The 20,760-nt window shown below is 37.4% G+C and overlaps 1 protein-coding gene across 1 annotated transcript in view; it reads right to left on the reverse strand.

The window, feature by feature from the left end:
- FAM98B (family with sequence similarity 98 member B) overlaps positions 1–20,560 on the reverse strand; it is a 33,445-nt gene extending 12,885 nt beyond the window's left edge. The window contains exons 1-6 of the mRNA XM_005659764.4: positions 20,464–20,560; positions 10,869–11,014; positions 9,317–9,451; positions 5,746–5,924; positions 1,839–1,919; positions 1,138–1,254 (exon numbers count right to left, since the gene is read on the reverse strand). Of these exons, the coding sequence (XP_005659821.1) occupies positions 1,138–1,254; positions 1,839–1,919; positions 5,746–5,924; positions 9,317–9,451; positions 10,869–11,014; positions 20,464–20,534 (729 nt within the window). The 5' untranslated portion in view covers positions 20,535–20,560. The remainder of the gene's footprint in view (positions 1–1,137; positions 1,255–1,838; positions 1,920–5,745; positions 5,925–9,316; positions 9,452–10,868; positions 11,015–20,463) is intronic.
- Positions 20,561–20,760: the final 200 nt, after the last annotated feature.

Here is a 20,760-nt window from a genome sequence, read left to right on the forward strand (position 1 = left end):
GGTTGAAAAGTCCACCTAATGTTTAGTACAATGAATTTAAAAAGACCCATGCTGACATATGCTGTGAAATTTAAGAACTCTGAGGATAGAGAAAAGAGCCCGAAGCTTCCAGGGAAAAATACAAGTCATCCGAAAGGACAGAGAATGGCATCAGGTTTCTCAACAGTGGCACTAAATATTAGAAAACAATGAAGCAATGCCTTCAATATTCTTATGAAAAATGTTTTTCACCTAGAATTTTATTTTTACCCAAATCATCAATCAAGTGTGGCAGCAGAATAAACATTTTCAGAATACCAGGATTCCAAAAAAAAAAAATCAATCCTATGTACCCTTTGTTAGGAAATTACTTGTGGATTTATTATGGCAGATTGCAGGAATAAACAATGAAAGAGACAGTAACCGGATCCAGAAAATAGTGGAGGAGCCAAGGATAGCTATGCAAACAGCCCAAATTGCAAAAGGAGGATACGAGCTTTTTAAGAGAGAAAGTATACAGAAAAGAGGACTTAGTAGAATACTTGATTTTTTTCCAAGTATATTTAAAAAGGAAAAAAAAAGAGAGAGAGAAAAAAGCAATAGCATATGATAAAGAAATACAAGGCGGGAAAAAATAAAATCCAGTTAGAAAGAAAATAAGACATCTGGTTAAGTAGAATGGCTCTACAGAGATATCCACATCCTAATCCCTGGAACCTGTGAATATGTTACCTTGCAGATACAGATCCAAGTTAAGGACCTTGAGATGGATTTTATGAGAGGGCCGAATGTGGGCCCATTTGTTCAGGCATCATTACTACTTGTACCTATTCCTAAATCCTTCTTTCTTGACAAGTTCCTCACTATAATCTAACTCATTACCACATATGATGCCTTCTTTTATGTATATCCTTGCATAAATCATAACATCTATGAGTTTTAAATAAAACTCTGGGAAAAAATTAAGACATTTGCAAACAAAATTTATACAGGGCTAGGATCATTAATCATTATTTAAGACCAGTAGTTGGCCTGGGCAGGTGCTTTAGCTGGAGTGGTAAGTACACATGTGGCAGAGACACATAACACCAGGCAAGACAGCCTGAAGAGCTGTCAAAGAGTACCACCTATAGGACACAGATGGGAGAACAGCCTTACCTTTGCTCTATCAGACCAACCAAAGGACTGCACCGTTACATCTAATCGTTTCATCAACATCCGCCGGCGGCACTCATATTCACAGGAAAGAGCATCATTAATTCTTTCCAGTTGTTCCTAAAGAATGTGGAAATAAAAGTCATAATATTTAGACTCATTATGCACAGAAAAGAAATTTGAAAGTTGTGGTCAATACTTTGAACTAATTCAAAAGATTGTACTTGATAGTCATCCCTAAAACTCAACAGTAAATTATTTAAATAATAAAGATATTTGATAGAACATTTATGATATTCAGAGGGTATTAAACATACAAATTAAACTCTACAACTGGTAGAGTTTACCTCATCTTCAATTAAACATGTTAATTTAAGAAAAATGTCTACTTGCAAAGCAGTCTGGACCAACAAGGAAAGAAAATGCCAACAACTTCTCATCTTGTTGGCATTGAGTTACTATACTTTTCAAATTACAACTATGCTAATATATTAGGCACCATAAATACTTTTAGCCAAGTATTTTTTTAAACTATTAACCTGAAGAAATGTTAGGACCTATTGCTCTAGAATATTAACCCATTTTAATTCTCCAAAATACTAAATGCATGTCACACATTGTAAATCTAAATGTCCATTTATAAAATTAAATCATATTCACTAATTAAATAACACTAATTAAAAAAAAAGGTGGGGGTGGCTTACCGCCTGTTCCAGGTTTAAATCAATTTTCAACAGTGGTTTTCCCACGTGATTTTTCTGGACTTTTGAGAGAATATCTTTCACCTAAAAATAAATATAAAAGATTGTGAAAATGTATATCCCTAATATAAAACAATCTTATTCTTACTTAAAATGTTACAAATGCTAGAGAATTAACAAAATGTTAAAGAGGAATAATTAAAATATACCTTCACATACAAGGAAGGAATATCACTACAATGCAGAGTATCTTTCTCAAAGAAGCATTAGTGGAGTTCCCATCATGGCTCAGTGGTTAATGAACCCAACTAGTATTCATGAGGATGTGGGCTCGATCCCTGGCTTCACTCAGTGGGTTAAGGATCCAGCGCTGCCATGAGCTGTGGTGTAGGTCACAGACACGGCTCGGATATGGCGTTGCTGTGGCATAGGCCGGGAGCTACAGCTTTGATTCGACCCCTAACCTGGGAACTTACATATGCCACAGCCAAAAAAAAAATAGCAATCAAAGAAGCATTAGTTACATTAATTGAAGTTATAACACATCTTTTCCAGAGTAAGAAATAATGTACATGGACAATAAAAGTAGTAGCTACGAAAAGGTTTTATTATGAGAATCTCTGTTTTACATGAAATAATTTTGGAGTTTCTTCTTAAGATAGCACTCTCTTATAACCTTATGCATTCTCAAAGGGCATACTAAAACCTTGCTGAGTACACTGGTTTTACTCAAATATTTGGTACACATTCCACTGTCTGCCAGACAACACAGGAGAGCAAGCCTTCTCAATCAGTCACCATATACACATTTCACTACTTTTGCCAAACCACTGATTTGAACTACTTGAAACATTTTTATTTTGGTGAACTAGATTTAGTCATTCACCTTTGCTTTAGCAATATCAGACGTCATTCATACAGAATGAAATATTTACAGGAGTTCCCATCGTGGCACAGTGGTTAACAAATCTGACGAGGAACCATGAGGTTGCAGGTTCGATCCCTGGCCTTGCTCAGTGGGTTAAGGATCTGGCGTTGCCATGAGCTGTGGTGTAGGTCACAGACGTGGCTCGGATCCCACGATGCTGTGGCTGTAGTGTAGGCCGGTGGCTACAGCTCTGATTCAACCCCTAGCCTGGCAACCTCCACAGGCCTCAGGAAGCAGCCCTAGAAAAGGCAAAAAGACCAAAATAAAATAAAATAAAAAATAAAAAGAATGAAATATTTATAGCTGCTTTGTTATAACTGGAAAAAACAGGAGTTGTTCAGAGTTTGAGGAGGATGAAGCTTATTTAATGTTGGGGGACCTCTTTAAGGGAATTAAAAATTATGAACACAAAATTAGCATGGAAACTGTTGGTAGTAATGGGAAGTGACTGTAAATGGGCAAATGGTTTCTTTTCAGAGTGATGAAAATGTTCTAAAATTTTGATGATGGTTGTACTCTGTAAATATATATTCACCGAATCACACACTTAAATAGGTGAATTCTGTGGCATGTAAATTGTGAAAGAGAAAGTTGTTTTTGAAAAATTAACTTAGAAAGAACTTGAACACAAAAGCTTTATTAGCTTCACAGTAAATCTACAACTACAACAATGATTAGTGTTACAATTTTTACAGACTATAAAGAATCATTAACTTATTTTCTTAAAATATACCATTTTTGTAGATTCCTCACTATTGTAAATACCTTCGACTCTGATTATATTATTTCGTATACCACTAAAAGCTTTAATCATAACTCCATTCTCAAGAGGGATTCTAAATGCATGCTCATGGTTTCTTACCTATAATCATGTTCCCAGTATTTCAACATTAGATAATGCTTTTAATAAGTTTGAGAATTACTTGTGATAGAGAGGGAGTTAAGAGCAGACTCTGGAGGCTGATGGCCTGGGTTCAAAACTCAGACCTGCCACTACTATTTAGAAACCTGTTTGTCTAATTTATTAAATCTCTCAGTACCTCAGTTTCTTCAAATGGCTACCGTAAATAATAATACTACCTACGTCACTATAAGTGATGTGAGAATTCATTAAGTTATTACATATTCACCTTTAGCACAGCATCTGCTATATATGTTCACTGTTAATTATCTCTATAATTACTTTAGATTCGCATCCAAACAGCTTCAAGCTACAAGATAATGGATAATGATAAATTTCCTCCCAAATAGTGACAAAGTGTCTTCTGGACACACCACACATAGAGGAAAGAAAATATGGCAATTTTTGCTATAGAGAGGAACTGAATAGAGCAGGACATCCTTTTAGCTAAATATTTAGCTACGATGGCCATAGTAACCACTACCTTATAATTAGCCTGCCAGCATTTGAACACAGGCATTTCAGCCTGCTTTAAATAGGGAGAAAAGGCTTGGGGATATTTTTAATACTAACTGGAACACATAAAAGGGAAAGGGCTCTTTGTGATCAATATGTGGAAGAATTGGGAGATCAGGAAGAGTCTAGAAATCTGTCTCAATTTGAAACAGTCCCAGATATTTTAGCCAAGCCCAGATTATTCTTAATCCAGAGGAACAAATTCTGAAGAGTAGTTTATTAACTTTAGAACAATGTTTTTAAGCTGTGATTCACAGGCTTATTCTCTGGTTTGCAAGTTCTGAGAAAAAATTTTTTTAATATTGCGTTTTCATCTTAAATACACTAAAATTCTATTACATTCATTAAAACAAGTCTATTTTTCAGTCATAAATTATCAATGCAAAAGAGCACTTTATTGAAAAATTTAGTTTAGGGAGTTCCCTTCATGACTCAGTGGTTAACAAACCCAGCGAGGATCCATGAGGTTGTGGGTTCGATCCCTGGCCTCGCTTAGTGGATTAAAGATCTGGCATTGCTGTGGCTGTGGTGTAGGTTGGCAGCTGTAGCTCTGATTTGACCCCTAGCCTGGGAACTTGCATATGCCACAGGTATGGCCCTGAAAAGCACACACACACACACAAAAGTTTAAAATGGCATGTCTAAAAGCAGATTTTTGTACTTATTCTTGAAACTGGGAATTTTCTTTTTCTTTAAAAATGAATCCTATATTATTTCCCTAAAGGACTAAATAAAAACCTAGGAACTAGGCCAGAATTTCATCTTCGAGAATAGCATTCTCTCTAATTTATGGCTTGACTGGGAACAAGCATAGTTTAATAACTGAAAAAAAAAAAAATCAAAAAGCTGGAATTTGTAGTCGTTTTTAACCACCCATCAGGGTACCCATTCATTTGTTCACTACACAACAAACGCTAAACTTATCTACCAGAAACTGTGGATTTCTTTGCTCACTGCCAAAGACAACCACATTTCAATTCTATTAACAACATCCATTAAAAGAAATTTAGTTATCCTTTGACTCTGTAAGGTAACTCCACTTCTCTCATTATACTGTACTACAACCTTTTTTTAAAAAGGGACCTTAAGTTTGCAAAATGATTTCTATCAGGGCAAACTTTCACAAAGCCTAGCATTCATTCATTAAGATCTGACTCCTGGATATCACCTATAGACAAATTGGGTCATACGCAAATTAACTCCAAATGAAAAATTTAGTTTATATGAAGATAAACTTCTTAGAATATATATCTTGTACTTAAAGGAAATACAGTTGATCCTTGAGCAACATGGGTTTGAACTGTGCTGGTCCACTTACACATGAATTATTTTCACTATATAAAATTATAGTACTACCTGACCCACAGGTGGTTGAGTTTATAGATACGAACTATGGATTTAGACGGCCAAATGTGAAGTTGTATGTAGATTACTGACTTTGCAGAGGGTCAGCACCCCTGACCCCCACATTGTTCAAGGATCAACTGTATTTTCATTTTTATACAATTACATGTTAGCATTTAGTTGAATTTGGAGGGAAAGGAAAAATAAAACAAATACAATACCTTTGATTCCACTTGGCTTAGCATAAGTGGAATGTCAGAAGTTGTTGACTTGGGAACACCAAGGGTATCACAGATAGCTTGAACTTCCTGATAAATTTCACTATTTTTATCTAATTGAGAATTTTTGCATTTCTTGTTCTGTATTATCTGCAAAGCTTGAAGCTCTGTACTTAAAAATACTATGAGAAAAGGGAAAAACAAATAATGTTAAAAAATAATGTTAAAAAATGTACAAGAACACCTTAAAAATCACACCTCTGGATATACATTCAAAGGAGCTAAAATCATATGTCATAATGTCATAATGTATGCAAATGTCAAATCACTATGTGGTACACCTTGAAAATAACATAATATTTTATGTGAATCATATTTCAATTTTAAAAGACAGTAAAAAATACCATTTTGGAAAGCAAAAAGTTAAATTATTATAGTCTTTTTAAATTAACTTTCAAAACAGTACAGTTAAAATATTTCAACTTTGTTTTTAATTATATACACACAATTTAACACAACAGTTTCAACTTCAGCTGAGCAGAAAAAAATATCTGAGAAACTATTTAAAGGTACAAGTACCAGGTAACCCGTCAAAGATTCTGAACCAGTAGTTCTAAAGAAGGATTTAGGTATCTGTGTGGTTTTAGCCCCAAGGTGATGCTCATGGGCAGGCAGAATTGAGAGCCACTATTTTAAGATTTTATTTCATGTAATCTACACATGATAATCTAAAGAACCCACAAGAAAACCAGTATGTACTAAACCTTGCTTATGAGAACTATGCTAAGGTCCCTCTGCTTTTAAAATTTCATTAGAACAGACAACTAGTTCTTCAGAAATTTATATTTTTGGGGGGAGTTCCTGCTGTGATGCAGTGGGTTAAGAATCTGGTGTTCTCTCTGTGGCAGCATGGGTTTGATCCCTAGCCCAGCATAGTGGGTTAAGGATCCAGCATTGCTGCAGCTGTGGCATAGATCAGAGCTGTGGCTCAGATTCAACCCTGGCCTGGGAATTTCCATATGCCACGAGTGCAGCCAAAAAATTTTAAAATAAAAAGCCTCTCCATATAAGGAATTTGGCCCTTTTTACTTTATATATGTTGCACACAATTCTAAGAACATCAAGAAGTTTACTGTATCAGTATGTTTTAAATTATTTTTAATGTCTGCACCCACGGCTTACGAAGTTCCAGGCCAGAGAACCAAATCCGAGCTGTGAGCTACACTGCAGCTGTGGATCCTTTCACCCACTGCAACACAGTGGGGATCAAACCCACATCTCCACAGTGACCTGAGTTGCTGCTGTCAGATTCTTAACCCACTATGCCACAACAGGAACTCCTATATCAGTATGTTTTAAAGGTAGTCAAACTAAAGATAAAGATGAAATAGATGCTAGGAAGACAGTAAATCAGTATAACCTTTCCAGAGCAAAATATGGCAATATGTATCTAGACCAGAGATTTTTTTAAATGTTCATAATCTTTGTCTAAGGAAAAGTAACCAAAAATATGAAAAAAATTAAAATAGAAAAAATCCAAATACCTCCAAATCTGAAATCTATTAAATAAAATTGTCCATAGCATAGAACGTTCTGTAGCCAATTTAAGTTATTTTTTCAAAAAATACTAAGCGATGAGAAATGCTCACAATACATTAAATGAAGAGGAGGAAGGAAGGGCAGGAACTGCATCTGCAACAGGTCTCAATCTTTTTAAGTGTGTATATATACAAAAAAAAAAGGAAAAGGAAATACACCAAAAAGTTATTCATTATCCTCAGAAGAGTGAAATTATAAATGATTTTCTTCTTTACATATTTATCTACTTTGTAAGATTTCTATGATGAGCATGTAATTTTTCAACATGTGACATATAATTTACCATTCTAACTATTTTTAAGTGTACAGTGGCATTAAGTACATTCACATGGGTATAACCATCACAATCATCCACCTCCAGAATTTTTTCATCCTCTCCAACTGAAACTCTACCCATTTAACACTAATTCCCCATTTCACCCTGTCTCCTGAGCATGTATTTTCATGATCAGGTAAAACTATACCAACTTCTCTTATATCTCTTTACTTTTACTTGGACCAGAAACATATTACTATTATTGCTGAGCTTCTTAGAAGCTAAGGTAAAAAAGGGAAACATGATTTATATAGTTCTCATTGACTAACATACAGAGTATGCAAGTTCCTCATGGCCAGTGCTTGTTAGCTTCTTTTTCGTCCCAGTACACTTAAGGGTTACTGTGACCTCCCATTAATAACAATGGTTTGTTAAATCAGTGACTCACACTGAATGGGTGTAAGACAAGGAAAAAGTGTAAAAAGTGGAAGGGCACATAATTTGTACCCACCCCCACACTCCCTGCCAACACATACAAAGTAATTCAAATGTCAACACTTCGATCACCACCACTAGTTAAACATATACACATGATTTCTGCTGTAATAAAACTAACATTATAATACTAGAGCACAGAAAGAATATATGGCATGCATCTTTTTATAAATGGCACAGCCTAAAAGTAGAAATCTTCAATAATAGAAGATGTGAGAAAATTCCTTCAAGTGGTCACTGTAGAACCTACGAAATAGTGTAAAATTAACTGAATTAAAAAAATAATCTAGGAGTTCCCGTCGTGGCGCAGTGGTTAACGAATCCGACTAGGAACCATGAGGTTGAGGGTTCGGTCCCTGCCCTTGCTCAGTGGGTTAACGATCCGGCGTTGCCGTGAGCTGTGGTGTAGGTTGCAGACGTGGCTCGGATCCCGCGTTGCTGTGGCACTGGTGTAGGCCGGTGGCTACAGCTCCGATTCAACCCCTAGCCTGGGAACCTCCATATGCCGCGGGAGCGGCCCAAGAAATAGCAACAATAACAACAACAACAACCAAAAAGACAAAAGACAAAAAAAAAAAAAAATAATAATAATAATCTAAGAGACTCAACACAATTAAATGGATCTGTTATTTACAGTAATTGTTTTAGGATAATCTGCACTTTGAGTTCACCCCTGACAAAAACAGGTCACGCTCACTAGAATTTAAGTGGCCCTAGGCCACAATTTTTTTTTTTGTATTTAGCTGATATATCCGTAATGCCTAGAGCAGTTTTTTGTAAAGCAGCAGATGAATAATAAATATTTTTGAACCAAACATCATTCCATGCCTATCATCTAATAATATGCTTTGCAGCCTAGTTTCACAGAGCTTTAAGCCCTATTTAGGGCTTTGGAGATGACTACTTCAGTCAACTAGTCACAAATGTAAAGAGATGAATTAAGTAAAGGAAAATTTAATAAAGTACTATATAAATCACAAACACAGGACATCCTATATTGGCCAAATAAATCATAACTGTTAGAAATCTTAGAGAATACATAAGAAGAATACTACATTTCTATAAATACCTGAGTCAGTTTCATATTTTAAGACAAATATTAAAAACTTTCAAATACACAAAATGTCTAATGCTTCAGTAACTAAAGTTCATAAATCTTGACTTGAAAATAACAAAAGCCAGATCAAATACATGAATGTAAATGTTCAAAGAAATACAACTTACGTAGAAGTTTCAAACAGTCGTCCTTCTTTTTTAAACGGTCTTTAATATCTCCTGATATGAGTACAGAATATGGACACACCATTTCCTTTAAAAAACCACTTATCTCAAGCTGGAAGCTTTCTAGATCATCTCTCCCTTTAAAATAGAAAAAGCATAAAACATTTACTGAATATTTGCCATATAATCTGATACTATCAAATCTACTAGTTGATTTTAATTTCACATTCAATTCTGAATTTTTACTTTGACTTTAAATCCTTACATGTATGACTCCAAAAGCTTAGGTAAAAGTAACCAAACATATTTCTACTACATATAGAAAGTAACTCAAGTTCAAGAACATAACCATCTAATCATGAGATTATAAATATTTGTTTTTTGGTTTTTGTTTTTTTTTTTTTTTTTTGGCTGCACCCGTGGCATGTGGAAGTTCCTGGGCCAGGGATTAAACCCATGCCACAGCAGCAACCCAAGCCCCTGCAGACAACACTGGATCCTTAACTACTGCACCATAGAAGAACTCCAGTATTTTTATGTTTAATTCTCTGATAAGTATCTTCCAATGGGCTTTCAGTAAAAACAGGTAAGAGGCAATATTTATTACTAAAATATTAAAAGCATTACTATGGCTATAATAATTAATTGGCTTCAGAGCAAATAACCCATTTCTATAGTATCTCTGTGGATACAGATAATAAATGCAAAGGTCTAATTAAGCCTTAGGGTTTATTTTTCTTTCATAATCTAAGTATGTGGGAACTTTGTCAAATGTTCTGAATTCAGTTTATTTTACTTGGCTTCAAGTGATTTCTATTAGATTTGGCAAGAAAAAAACAATTTAAAAGTAAGGATATTTTCAGAAGAGAAGGCTACTTTGTCTCCTAGCAAATACCCAATAACTTTTCATTTTTCATTTTATTACACTGTCTGAAATACTGCCAAAGACCCACAAAAACTCCAGCAGCCAAGATAGTAATAAATTAAAACTTTAGGGGACGAATGGGGTGCTTGGGGTTAACAGATACAAACTATTGCCTTTGGAGTGGATTAGCAATGAGATACTGCTGTGTAGCACTGGGAACTATGTCTAGTCACTTATGATGGAGAATGATAATGTGTGAAAATATAATGTGTACATGTATGTGTAACTGGGTCACCATGATGTACAGTAGGAAAAAAATTGTATTGGGGAAATAACTGTTAAAAAAATAACAATAAAAAATAAAATTAAAAAAACTTTAGGGGAAAAAAGGAACAAACCTTAATTCAAAATAACTAGGATTCAAAAATTAAACTTTTTAAAAACCAAACTCAGACTCTTCTTCTACGCTCAAGACAGCAGATAAACAGTACCTGTTTATAATTTTGTAAAAATTTAAGAAACGATTTTGAATTAATCAATATAAAATTTAATCCAAAGATATTTAAATCACATACTGAAGTTCTTCATATTAAGTCTTTTTCTTTGTACAGTGAGCACCTTATAGATACAACTATAAATTATAACAGATTTCATTTTACTAGTAAAGCAAATAAAACTCAATGGCAATACCAGCTGAAGTGATACTTTCTTCCAAGTTGCACAATGATTTTATCTGAGAGCCTAACCAAACACAGAGCTCTGAAAACTCAGGTGAAGCAAGTCCACCCTCTGCTGCCTTGATAAGGGCTTGCTCTTCTAACAGTGGTCCCTTGTACCTAGAAAGGAAGACATAAAAAGATTAAAACAAATAAGCAAAACCCTAATACACCTAATACTTTTTAATCAAGGTCTGCTGGATGTTTTTGTAAATAAAGTTTTACTGGAACACAGCCAATGTATCCATTTACAGACCTACTCTGGCTGCTTTCAAGTATTTGTGACAGAGCTAGCATGACCACTAAAGCCTAAAATTTTTACTATCTAGTCTCTTATGGAAATAGTTTGCGGATTTCTGCTCTATATATTTAACATTTGACTTTTTCTCTGTTTTAAAAAAAATTTTAGTAAAATTATCAACCAATTTTAAGATAAATATTACTTATAAAGTCAAATACAGCCTAATAACTACACTAGCTACAAGAATAAAAACAAAAGAAATATAGCCAAAAAAGAATGGATGCAAATTTTAAATTTAAAAAATTAAAGCTGCAAAGGACCTACGAGATTTTCTCTTTATTTATTTATTTTTGTGAAGGCTGCACCTGCAGCAAATGGAAGTTCCCAGGCTAGGTGTCAAATTGAAGCTGCAGCTGTCAGCCTACGCCACAACCAGGGCAATGCCAGATCCAAGACACATCTACAACCCACACCACAGCTTGCGGCAATGCCAGGACCCTTAACCCACTGAGCAAGGCCAGGGATTGAACCTGCATTCTCAAAGATACTGGTCATGTTCTTAATCGGCTAAGCCACAAGAACTCCCGAGATTATTTTAAACTTAATTTCTTTTGGGAGTTCCCGTCGTGGCGCAGTGGTTAACGAATCCGACTAGGAACCATGAGGTTGCGGGTTCGGTCCATGCCCTTGCTCGGTGGGTTAACGATCCGGCGTTGCCGTGAGCTGTGGTGTAGGTTGCAGACACGGCTCGCATCCCGAGTTGCTGTGGCTCTGGCGTAGGCTGGTGGCTACAGCTCCGATTCGACCCCTAGCCTGGGAACCTCCATATGCCGCGGGAGCGGCCCAAGAAATAGCAACAACAACAAAAGACAAAAAAAAAAAAAACAATTTCTTTTATAATTTTGCACTTTTAAATATTGCTACAGGAGTTCCCGTTATGGCCCAGCTGGTTAAGAACCGAACACAGTGTCCCTGAGAACTCAGGCTAGATCCCTGGCCTCATTCAGTGGGTTTAAGGATCTGGTGTCGTAACAAGCTTTGGGGTAGGCCACAAATGTGGCTAGGATCTGGTGTTGCCATGACTGTGGTGTAGGCCTGCAGCTGCAGCTCCAAATTGACTCTCAGCCTGAGGAATTCCATATGCCAAAGATGCAGCCATAAAAATAAAAAAACAAAAATAAACATTGCTACAAAGCGTATTTGAATAAACCTTAAATTTTCAAACTATTTTTATGTATTATTATTTATGTATTTATTATTTTATGTATTATTATTTTAACTGAATCTGATACCAGATTTCTACCTTTATTGTTCTTTTGCTACTGACCTTTCTTTTTCACATTATAAACTTGTAAGTCTTAGCACATTTAATGTGTTTTACTCCATTGCAGTTATTTTTCTTTTGATACTCAAACTCTCCTATCTCTGATTAGTGGGAGCCCATTCATGCTAGTCAATGAGTCCTGTGACTTGTCCCCAGTATTCTCTGAATATTTTCCTTGCTCCCTGTGACAAGAAGTTCCTGCCCTATACCTATAATCAGCCATCTCTCCAAGAGGCCCCAATTCTTTTCAGTGGTATTTAGAGTACACTGTCTGGTCCTAAACATTAGCCACTTACCTTCTTAAGAGAAATGAGTTCCCATCGTGGCTCAGCAGTAATGAAGCCAACCAGAATCCATGAGGACACAGGTTCAATCCCTGGCCTCGCTCAGTGGGTTAAGGATCCAGCATTGCCACGAGCTGTAGTGTAGGTTGCAGACACGGTTTGGATCTGGCCTTGCTGTGGCTGTGGTGTAAGACAGCGGCTGCAGCTCCAATTCCGCCCCTAGCCTGGGAACTTCCATATGTGGCAGGTTAGGCATTAAAAAGCCCAAAAGAAAGAAAAAAAGAGAGAGAGAGAGCAATTACATCAGGAGTTTACATTGGTATTTCCAATTCAAATTTAGAATTGCAGAATTTTTACCTATATAGTTTTAAATTTTTAGCTATTTTCTCTTAAAGAAAATTCTGGTTTCTTATCACATTTACATAATCCCAGTAAATATAAAAATAAATTACATATAGTTTTAGGATAGAAACACCAGCACTATTTTTAACAATAAAAATCAGTGAAAACAATTTATATTTTTATCTTTAGAATATATTCTAGGAAGGATGTATAGAAAAAGAATTCCTTTCCATGATTAAACCTCTTACTCAATATAACAGACATTTTTTCATTTTGCTTTTAATTTTTAGGGGATTTGTCTCTTTTTTTGTTTTGATTTTTTATTTAATTTTTTATAATTAGTAAAACATTTATATGGTTGAAAAGTCTAATTTACAAAACAAAGTACTTTCAGACAACTCTAACCTGAAATCTTTTTTTTACACCATAAGATCAGTAGAATTTCTTTTTTTTCAAGTATTTTTTTATTTATTTATTTTTTATTTCCCCAGTACATTATATTTTTTTCTACTGTATGGCATGGTGCCACAGAAAAGAAAATCACGGACTTGGAGAATAGCTTGCAATCTTAATACTGTTCCCTCTATTCTGTTCCCTCCCTCCCTCACAGGAAACCGTATTTATTAGTTTGGAGCTGTCATCCCATAATGTTTTTTTGTTTTGTTTTGTTTTTTGTCTTTTTGCCATTTCTTGGGCCACTCCGCGGCATATGGAGGTTCCCAGGCTAGGGGTCCAATCGGAGCTGTAGCTGCCAGCCTACACCAGAGCCACAGCAACACGGGATCCAAGACGTGTCTGCGACCTACACCACAGCTCACGGCAATGCCGGATCGTCAACCCACTGAGCAAGGGCAGGGATTGAACCCGAAACCTCATGGTTCCTAGTCAGATTCATTAACCACTGCGCCATGATGGGAACTCCCCATAATGTTTTTAATTATAAATATAGGAGTTCCCATCATAGTTCAGCAGTAATGAGCCCAACTAGTATCCATGAGGATGCAGGTTCGATCCCTGGCACTCAGTGGGTTAAGGAACCAGTGTTGCTGTGAGCTTGTGGAGTAGGTCACAGACATGGCGCAAATCCCATATTGCTGTGGCTGTGGTGTAGGCCAGCAGCTACAGCTCCAATTTGACCCCTAGCCTGGGAACTTCCATATGCCACAGGTGTGGCCCTAAAACAACAAAAAAAAATGTGTGTGTATGTATGTATAAACATATAAACAAATACATATTTAAAAACAATGTTTTTATTTTGTTTTTCTTTTTTTAGGGCCACACCCCTGGCAAATGGAAGTTCCCAAGCTAGGGGTTAAATCAGAGCTACAGCTGCTGTTCTACATAGCCACAGGAATAGCCACAGGAATGCAAGATCCAAGCCATGTCTGCAACCTACACAGCCCACAGCAACGTCAGATAATCAACCCACTGAGCGAAGCCAGGGATCAAACCTGCGTCCTCATGAATACTAGTCAGGTTTGCTACTGCTGAGCCACAACAGGAACTCCAACAATGTTTTTACATATAAAGACACTTTAGATAAAAAGTAGCCACTTTCTACTATTCTAATCCTTGCTTTAAGCACATATACTCACAAACATTATCTATATAGAGACCTATAGAGATACTATTCAGTCATTTTTATAGTCGTTTAGTACTTCACTGTCTGAACATACCACATTTTATTTGCTATACCTCTACTGAAGGACATTTTGGTTTTTGTAGTGTTTTGCTACAATAAAAAACTGAGAAAATTTTTGTCAGTGTATATCTAAGATAGGTTCCTAGAGGTGAAATTGCTAGATCAAAGGGTAAATGGGTACTTACTCTGTATATCTAGTAACTCTGCTAGATATTACTGAATTTTCCTTTGCAGAGATTGTACCATTAAAGTAGAATAGTATTCCATTACCCATAACTCACCAAAGGTACCAAAAATTTGGATTTTTGACCATTTAGTATCTCAGCAGAGTTTTAATTTACACTCCTTTCATGGTAAGACTGTACATCTTTTCATATGTTTAAAGGCTATTTGCCTTTCTTTTTCTCTAAATTCTTTGGTCATAGCTCACGAAGGGTCAGTATTTTCAAACCCCCATTTTACAGGTAAGAATTAAGGCTTAACAAAGCTGGGATAACTGCCTTAAGTAGCAGACCAGACATCAGTCTAGGTATGCATATGTGTGTGTATATATGTGCGTGTGTGTGTATATATGTGATAGATATACACACACACATGTAATTTATCTACTCCCTACAGCAATGCTTTGAAGTTAGTATTATCCTAATTCTGTAGGACCAAAGATAACATCAAAAGATGAAAAAGTGATGACACGCTAATTTAAATTCAGATTTGACCTCAAATGTTCTGTGTGAACTCTTAAACTTCTGTCTACACTAATAAGGATGCAGAGCAAATAAGCTGGCCAGGTAATGCAGTCAGATAAAGGGAGCTGGGACTAGACCACTATCTCTTCTCCTCCAGCCAAGACTAGTTACCCTGTACAGATTCCTTTCTACCATGTCTTACAATGCCTCTCATTGAAACTTACCAACCTACTTGTTTTCATTTCTGCAACAAAGTAATAAACTCTTAAATCAACTACTTCATACCATTAGTGATAGCTTCTTTTTACTGAAATATAAAATTCAACAAAAACTTACTAAATACTAAATCCTGAATACATAATCCTTAATGCCTCAGCTCATCAATCAGGTAAAAAGAAAAAGAAAGAAAATCATTTAACAAACCAGGATATCTAATAACAATCATAATCATAATAGCAACTAACATTATAAACTGATCAATCTTCTTCTAGGCCAACCTATGTGCTGTGGGTATATTACCTCATTTAATTGCCACAGTGTCCTATAAGATAGGTATTATTATTATTACGCTCTTAGTTTGTTCCATAAATTCTTACTTTGTTTTTGTTTTTTTTTGGCGGGGAGGTTCAGCCAGGCCCCACACCCTGTGGAAATTCTCGGGCCAGAGATTGAACTTGTGCCACAGTAGTGACCTGAGTGGCTGCAGTGATGATGCCAGATCCTTAACCTGCTGCACCACAAAGGAACTCTGAAAGTGCTACTCTTATTCTAAACATTGAGGACACCTCTCCTAGGCCTAGAATCCTCCAAAGCCAAACACATTGGAACCATAGTTGTTGATCTGACACTGTTTCAAGCTGGGCGAACCAAATCTTCAGTATAGTAGGGCCACTGGTGAACCTTCACAAAGACACAGCTAGGATCTAGTTTACTTACTGTTTTCTATTTTCATCAGCCAACATATAAAATATGAGCTGCTTTCTCCCCATGACCCCCAACCCCAACCCATCATTTACCATCCCTAAGGCTTGCCTCTGATTCAGCTCTCCACTTCTTCCGGGTTCCCAAACTCTTCCACTATGTTCCACCCACACAAAAAACTGTCCTATATTGTCAATGTCCTCTCAGAAGGATTTATCTAACTATTTTACTTTCCAAAGTTCCTGAAGGTCAAATGGTGGGGGTTTTGTCCTCCTCATCTCCCCATATAGCATTCTTATTGTTGCTCCCCTACTATCTTAGAAATATCTCCTGTTATCTCCAGGCTCAACCCAGTCAGACTTGCCACCCTCTTTCTCTCATGGTTTTCATCTATCAATCTCTTGGACACTCCTCAATATTTCCTGTGCTCAGTTTTCCTCTCTGTTCCTATTTATTTCAATTATACTGAGTTTCTTCCAAGTCTATGTGTACACCCTTTCCAATACCCTAAGCTCTCAATTCCCTAAGCTCCTCTTTTCCAGTCTTGGCCACTACACATAAGTAAGCCATGCCCAGGCTATGCCCAAACCTGGAATTACACCACTTCTGAAATCACTTACAGGTCATTCTCTGACCACAACCTATTATCTATCCTTTCAGCTTGCTCTTTTGACCACCCGTTTGATAGCCTCTCCACCTCAATTCCATTGGTCCCTCCACAATCTCTGTATTTACCAGCTTCTGGCTGTCTTCACTTTTCTTCCCTGTCCAATAGAAATTCCAATGTGTATCATTTCATTTTGGTGCTCAATAAATACCTACTGAAGAAATGAATCCTTGATATTGTCGTCTCCTTCAGCTCTAATATCCAACCAGTCACTAAGACCAGTAATGCACTTCTTTCCACAACCACTGCCATTAAGCAACCAATCACTTCTTGCCTAGACTAACAGAATTCTCCAATCTATTCTCTTCTTTGCTGACAGAGGTAATGTTTCAAACTAGACATCTAATCACTCTTTTTATTTAAAATTCTTCAATCATGTACCGTTGCTGTTATGACAAAAAACCAAAAATCCACAACATGCCCTAAAAGGTGCTGCACACCGTTCCTCACCTAACTCTCCAATCCAACCTTCTAACACTGGCCCTTGCTCTCTGCTCTCCAGTTACAGCAGCCTCCTTCCATTCTCCTAATAAAGCATCTCTTTTCCATTTCAAGGTCTTTCATGTTTTGTTTTCACTGTAAAGACAACTCTGTCCTCCTTTCCCAGCCAACCTCACCTAGTTAACTCCTACTTATTCTCCCTATTTCAACTCAAGTGTCACTTCCTCAGCAATCTGTCCCTAACCCCTAGAAATATACAAGTCCTCTTGTCTTGTTATATCACGCTGTTATTTTCCTTTAAAACACTTATTTTAGTTCATAAATATTTGTGTGCTCATTTTTTTTTTTTTTGTCTTTTTTAGAGCCACACTGGCAGCATATGGAGGTTCCCAGGTTAGGAGTCAAATTGGAGCTGTAGCTGCCGGCCTACGCAGAGCCACAGCAACTTGGGATCCAAGCTGAGTCTGCGACCTACACCACAGCTCACAGGAATGCTGGATCCTTAACCCACTGAGCAAGGCCAGGGATCAAACTCACATCCTCATGGATGCTAGTCAGGTTAGTTAACCACTGAGCCATGTCACAAACTCCTGTGTGATCATGTCTTCTTCTCCACTAGACTATAAACTCCACCTGGACAGGAACAAAGTCTGTTCTGCTCACCAGTGACTTCTCAGAACAGTGTCCAATATAGAGTTGTGTTCAATAAATGTTTGAAATAAACTTCCCTCCTTGATGGTGGTTCTCAACCTAGGCTGTGAAGCTTTTTAAAAATATGCACGCCTATACTACACCCCTAAAGATTATGATTCACTCAGTTTGTGTTTAGGCCTCAAACAATTTGAACCCCCAAGTATTACAGATAAGACTAGTGGGATTCTGTAAATAGTTTATTTAAAAAATGGAAAATCAGGGCTTGCTTTCCCTTCCTTCATTCCTTGAATTTGTTTACATTATAGATGTTTTGAAAAATGAAGTTTGCTCTAATTTTGACTTTTAGCAAGCAAAACTAGTTTCAGATTGTTCAGTAAGTAAAGTAAAACAGTATACACACTTTTAGGATTATTTTTCCTGGAATAATTGTGGGCAAGATTTTTAAGTTTGATATTTCCTGTATAATGAATGTAAAAAAAGAGTAATTGTTTATTTACAATATATTTTGTAATTGAACATGTTTCAAAATGTCCATATAGATGGTGAATAATGCATTTTCTACTGCGACTAAAACATATAGGATATCAGTGAAGGCACTTTAGTTTGTCAGATAAAATAGAAAATTAAAAGAGTTCGATCCCCAGCCCTGGTGCAGTGAGTTAAAGGTGCTGCAGCAGCAGCTTGGGTTGGATTAAATCCCTGGCCTGGGAACTTCCATATACTGTGGGTGTGGCCATTTAAAAAAGTGTATACAGGTAAAAAAAAGAAAATTAAATGGAGAAATTAAAAGGGAAAATTTGTGTGAAAGAACAATTTAGTGAAGTACACTATAAATGAAAAGAGGGTAGAAATAACTTAGTTTCCTCATCTTTGAAAGGAACAGGGTGGAACAGATGATTTCAGAAGTCTCAGTTCTAACAGTCTGATTTTAACATCTGTGCATCAAAATCATGTTTGGAGCTTGTAAAAAACTGTTTTTGTCTGGTGTATACCACAAACTGAGTGAGTATTTGAACTTCTTGTTTTGGTTACTAGTAACCAAGTTAAGTAAAAATTTCCAAGAGATTTCACACAAGTAAAAATGGCCCCTAAATAATTAATTACAGGTTCTGTTCTTTCATTAGTCAGGACTTACTAAGTGAGAGGCTCAGTAACAGTAAGTCACTGCTAAGTGGATATTGTCAGGGTCCACAAGAAGCAGTTGATAGACGAGTAAGTACAGTTTTAAGAAAAATAAAGGAGGGAGGAGGGGTAGTTGGAGCTCCAGGACAACACCGCAAAGGACAGCCTATTCTATTCAAGAAACCCCAGGGATGTGGCAGGGCACACAATTGTGCAGATGGCGCCAATTTCTTTAATTAATGTGTTTTTTCACTCTCAGCCATATAGTTGAGAGTACTCACCTCTGTGCACTCTCTATTTTGAACTCTTCTTTTTCATTCATTTACCCATTCACCAAACCACTATTTATTGCACTACACAACAGTTGCAGAATGTTGTTGGGCAGAGGACAGGTAAAGCATTTGTTCTGGAGCTGACTTTTAGGGGTTGGAGGGTGGGGATGGATGTTCAAGAGACAATAAACAAATGTGCAGGACAAGATAATTTGGGATAGGGACAAGGGCTGTGGAGAAGAATAAGACCGATGTTGAGGGAGAGCCTAAGTTGCATATATTGATCCCCAGACCTGAAAGTATTAACATCATTCCAGGAACTCTCATAGCACGTACTATTCTGAATTGCAAACACCAGCAGGCTCTTTGTAGTCCCCAGGACTAAGTAAACTACTAGTAATATGAAAACTTTTTCCTCTGCCTAGCACATAAATATGCATTAACGAGAAACGGTTGAAGGAATAGACTTACACTGAACTAAAACCCTTTCTTAAGTCAAGGAAGCAGGAGAAATTGTCTCTGGCGCCCTAAGTAAGCCACAGGTTATAAGACACAGGAGACAATAGTCGGCAGCTGCACCCTGGTCCCCAGTGCCCACCTCACCCCCCGCCCTGGGCACAACAACCACGTCAACAAAAATATGACCCGCAGGGCAGGGACACGCTTCCCCAAAGGAGTGCTGCCAGGCAGGCCGCTCCACGCCTTCTCTGCGGGCCCCAGTGCAGAGCTCGGAAGGAGTTTGGAAGAGGGGGCCACGCTCCCCAGCTCTCTCCAGCCCTGCTCCACCCCTCAAACGGATTTCTCTCCCGCCTCCCTCTTAACTCCGTCGGCGCCGGAGGCAGCGAGGCGGGGAAAGAGGCCTGCGCCGAGCGGCGGGAGCCTGGCGGAGGCCCACAGGGAGGAGACTGCAGCAGCCTAGCGGAGGGAGAGCTTACGTTTTCGGGGGGGAAAAATCGGTCCCAGGACTACTTACCCCAGCGCCTCTAGTGTGTCCAACACGTCCCCCTCCATTGTGGGTTCGGGACCCGGCTCCGGCCCTCTCATGGTCCTTTGCCCCAAAGCTGTTCCACACTCTAAGGAGCCCGCCGGAAACTAGCGTCACGGCACCAAGGTTCCGGGTGGGGTCTCAACCTGGACTGCTAAGGAGTGCCTCTAACCTGGGGCGGAAATGTTCCCCGCCCTGAGGCGATGGGCCCTTGGAATCAAAATCACTTTAGCTAACAATACTAACTTTTAAAAATAAAAAATAACAATAAATAGTAGTAATAAG

The sequence above is a fragment of the Sus scrofa genome, chromosome 1, assembly GCF_054392235.1.
Source record: "Sus scrofa isolate SSC_HxYL_T2T_F1_AM1 chromosome 1, Sscrofa_HxYL_maternal_Yorkshire_Landrace_v2.0, whole genome shotgun sequence".
Taxonomy (NCBI): Eukaryota; Metazoa; Chordata; class Mammalia; order Artiodactyla; family Suidae; genus Sus; species Sus scrofa.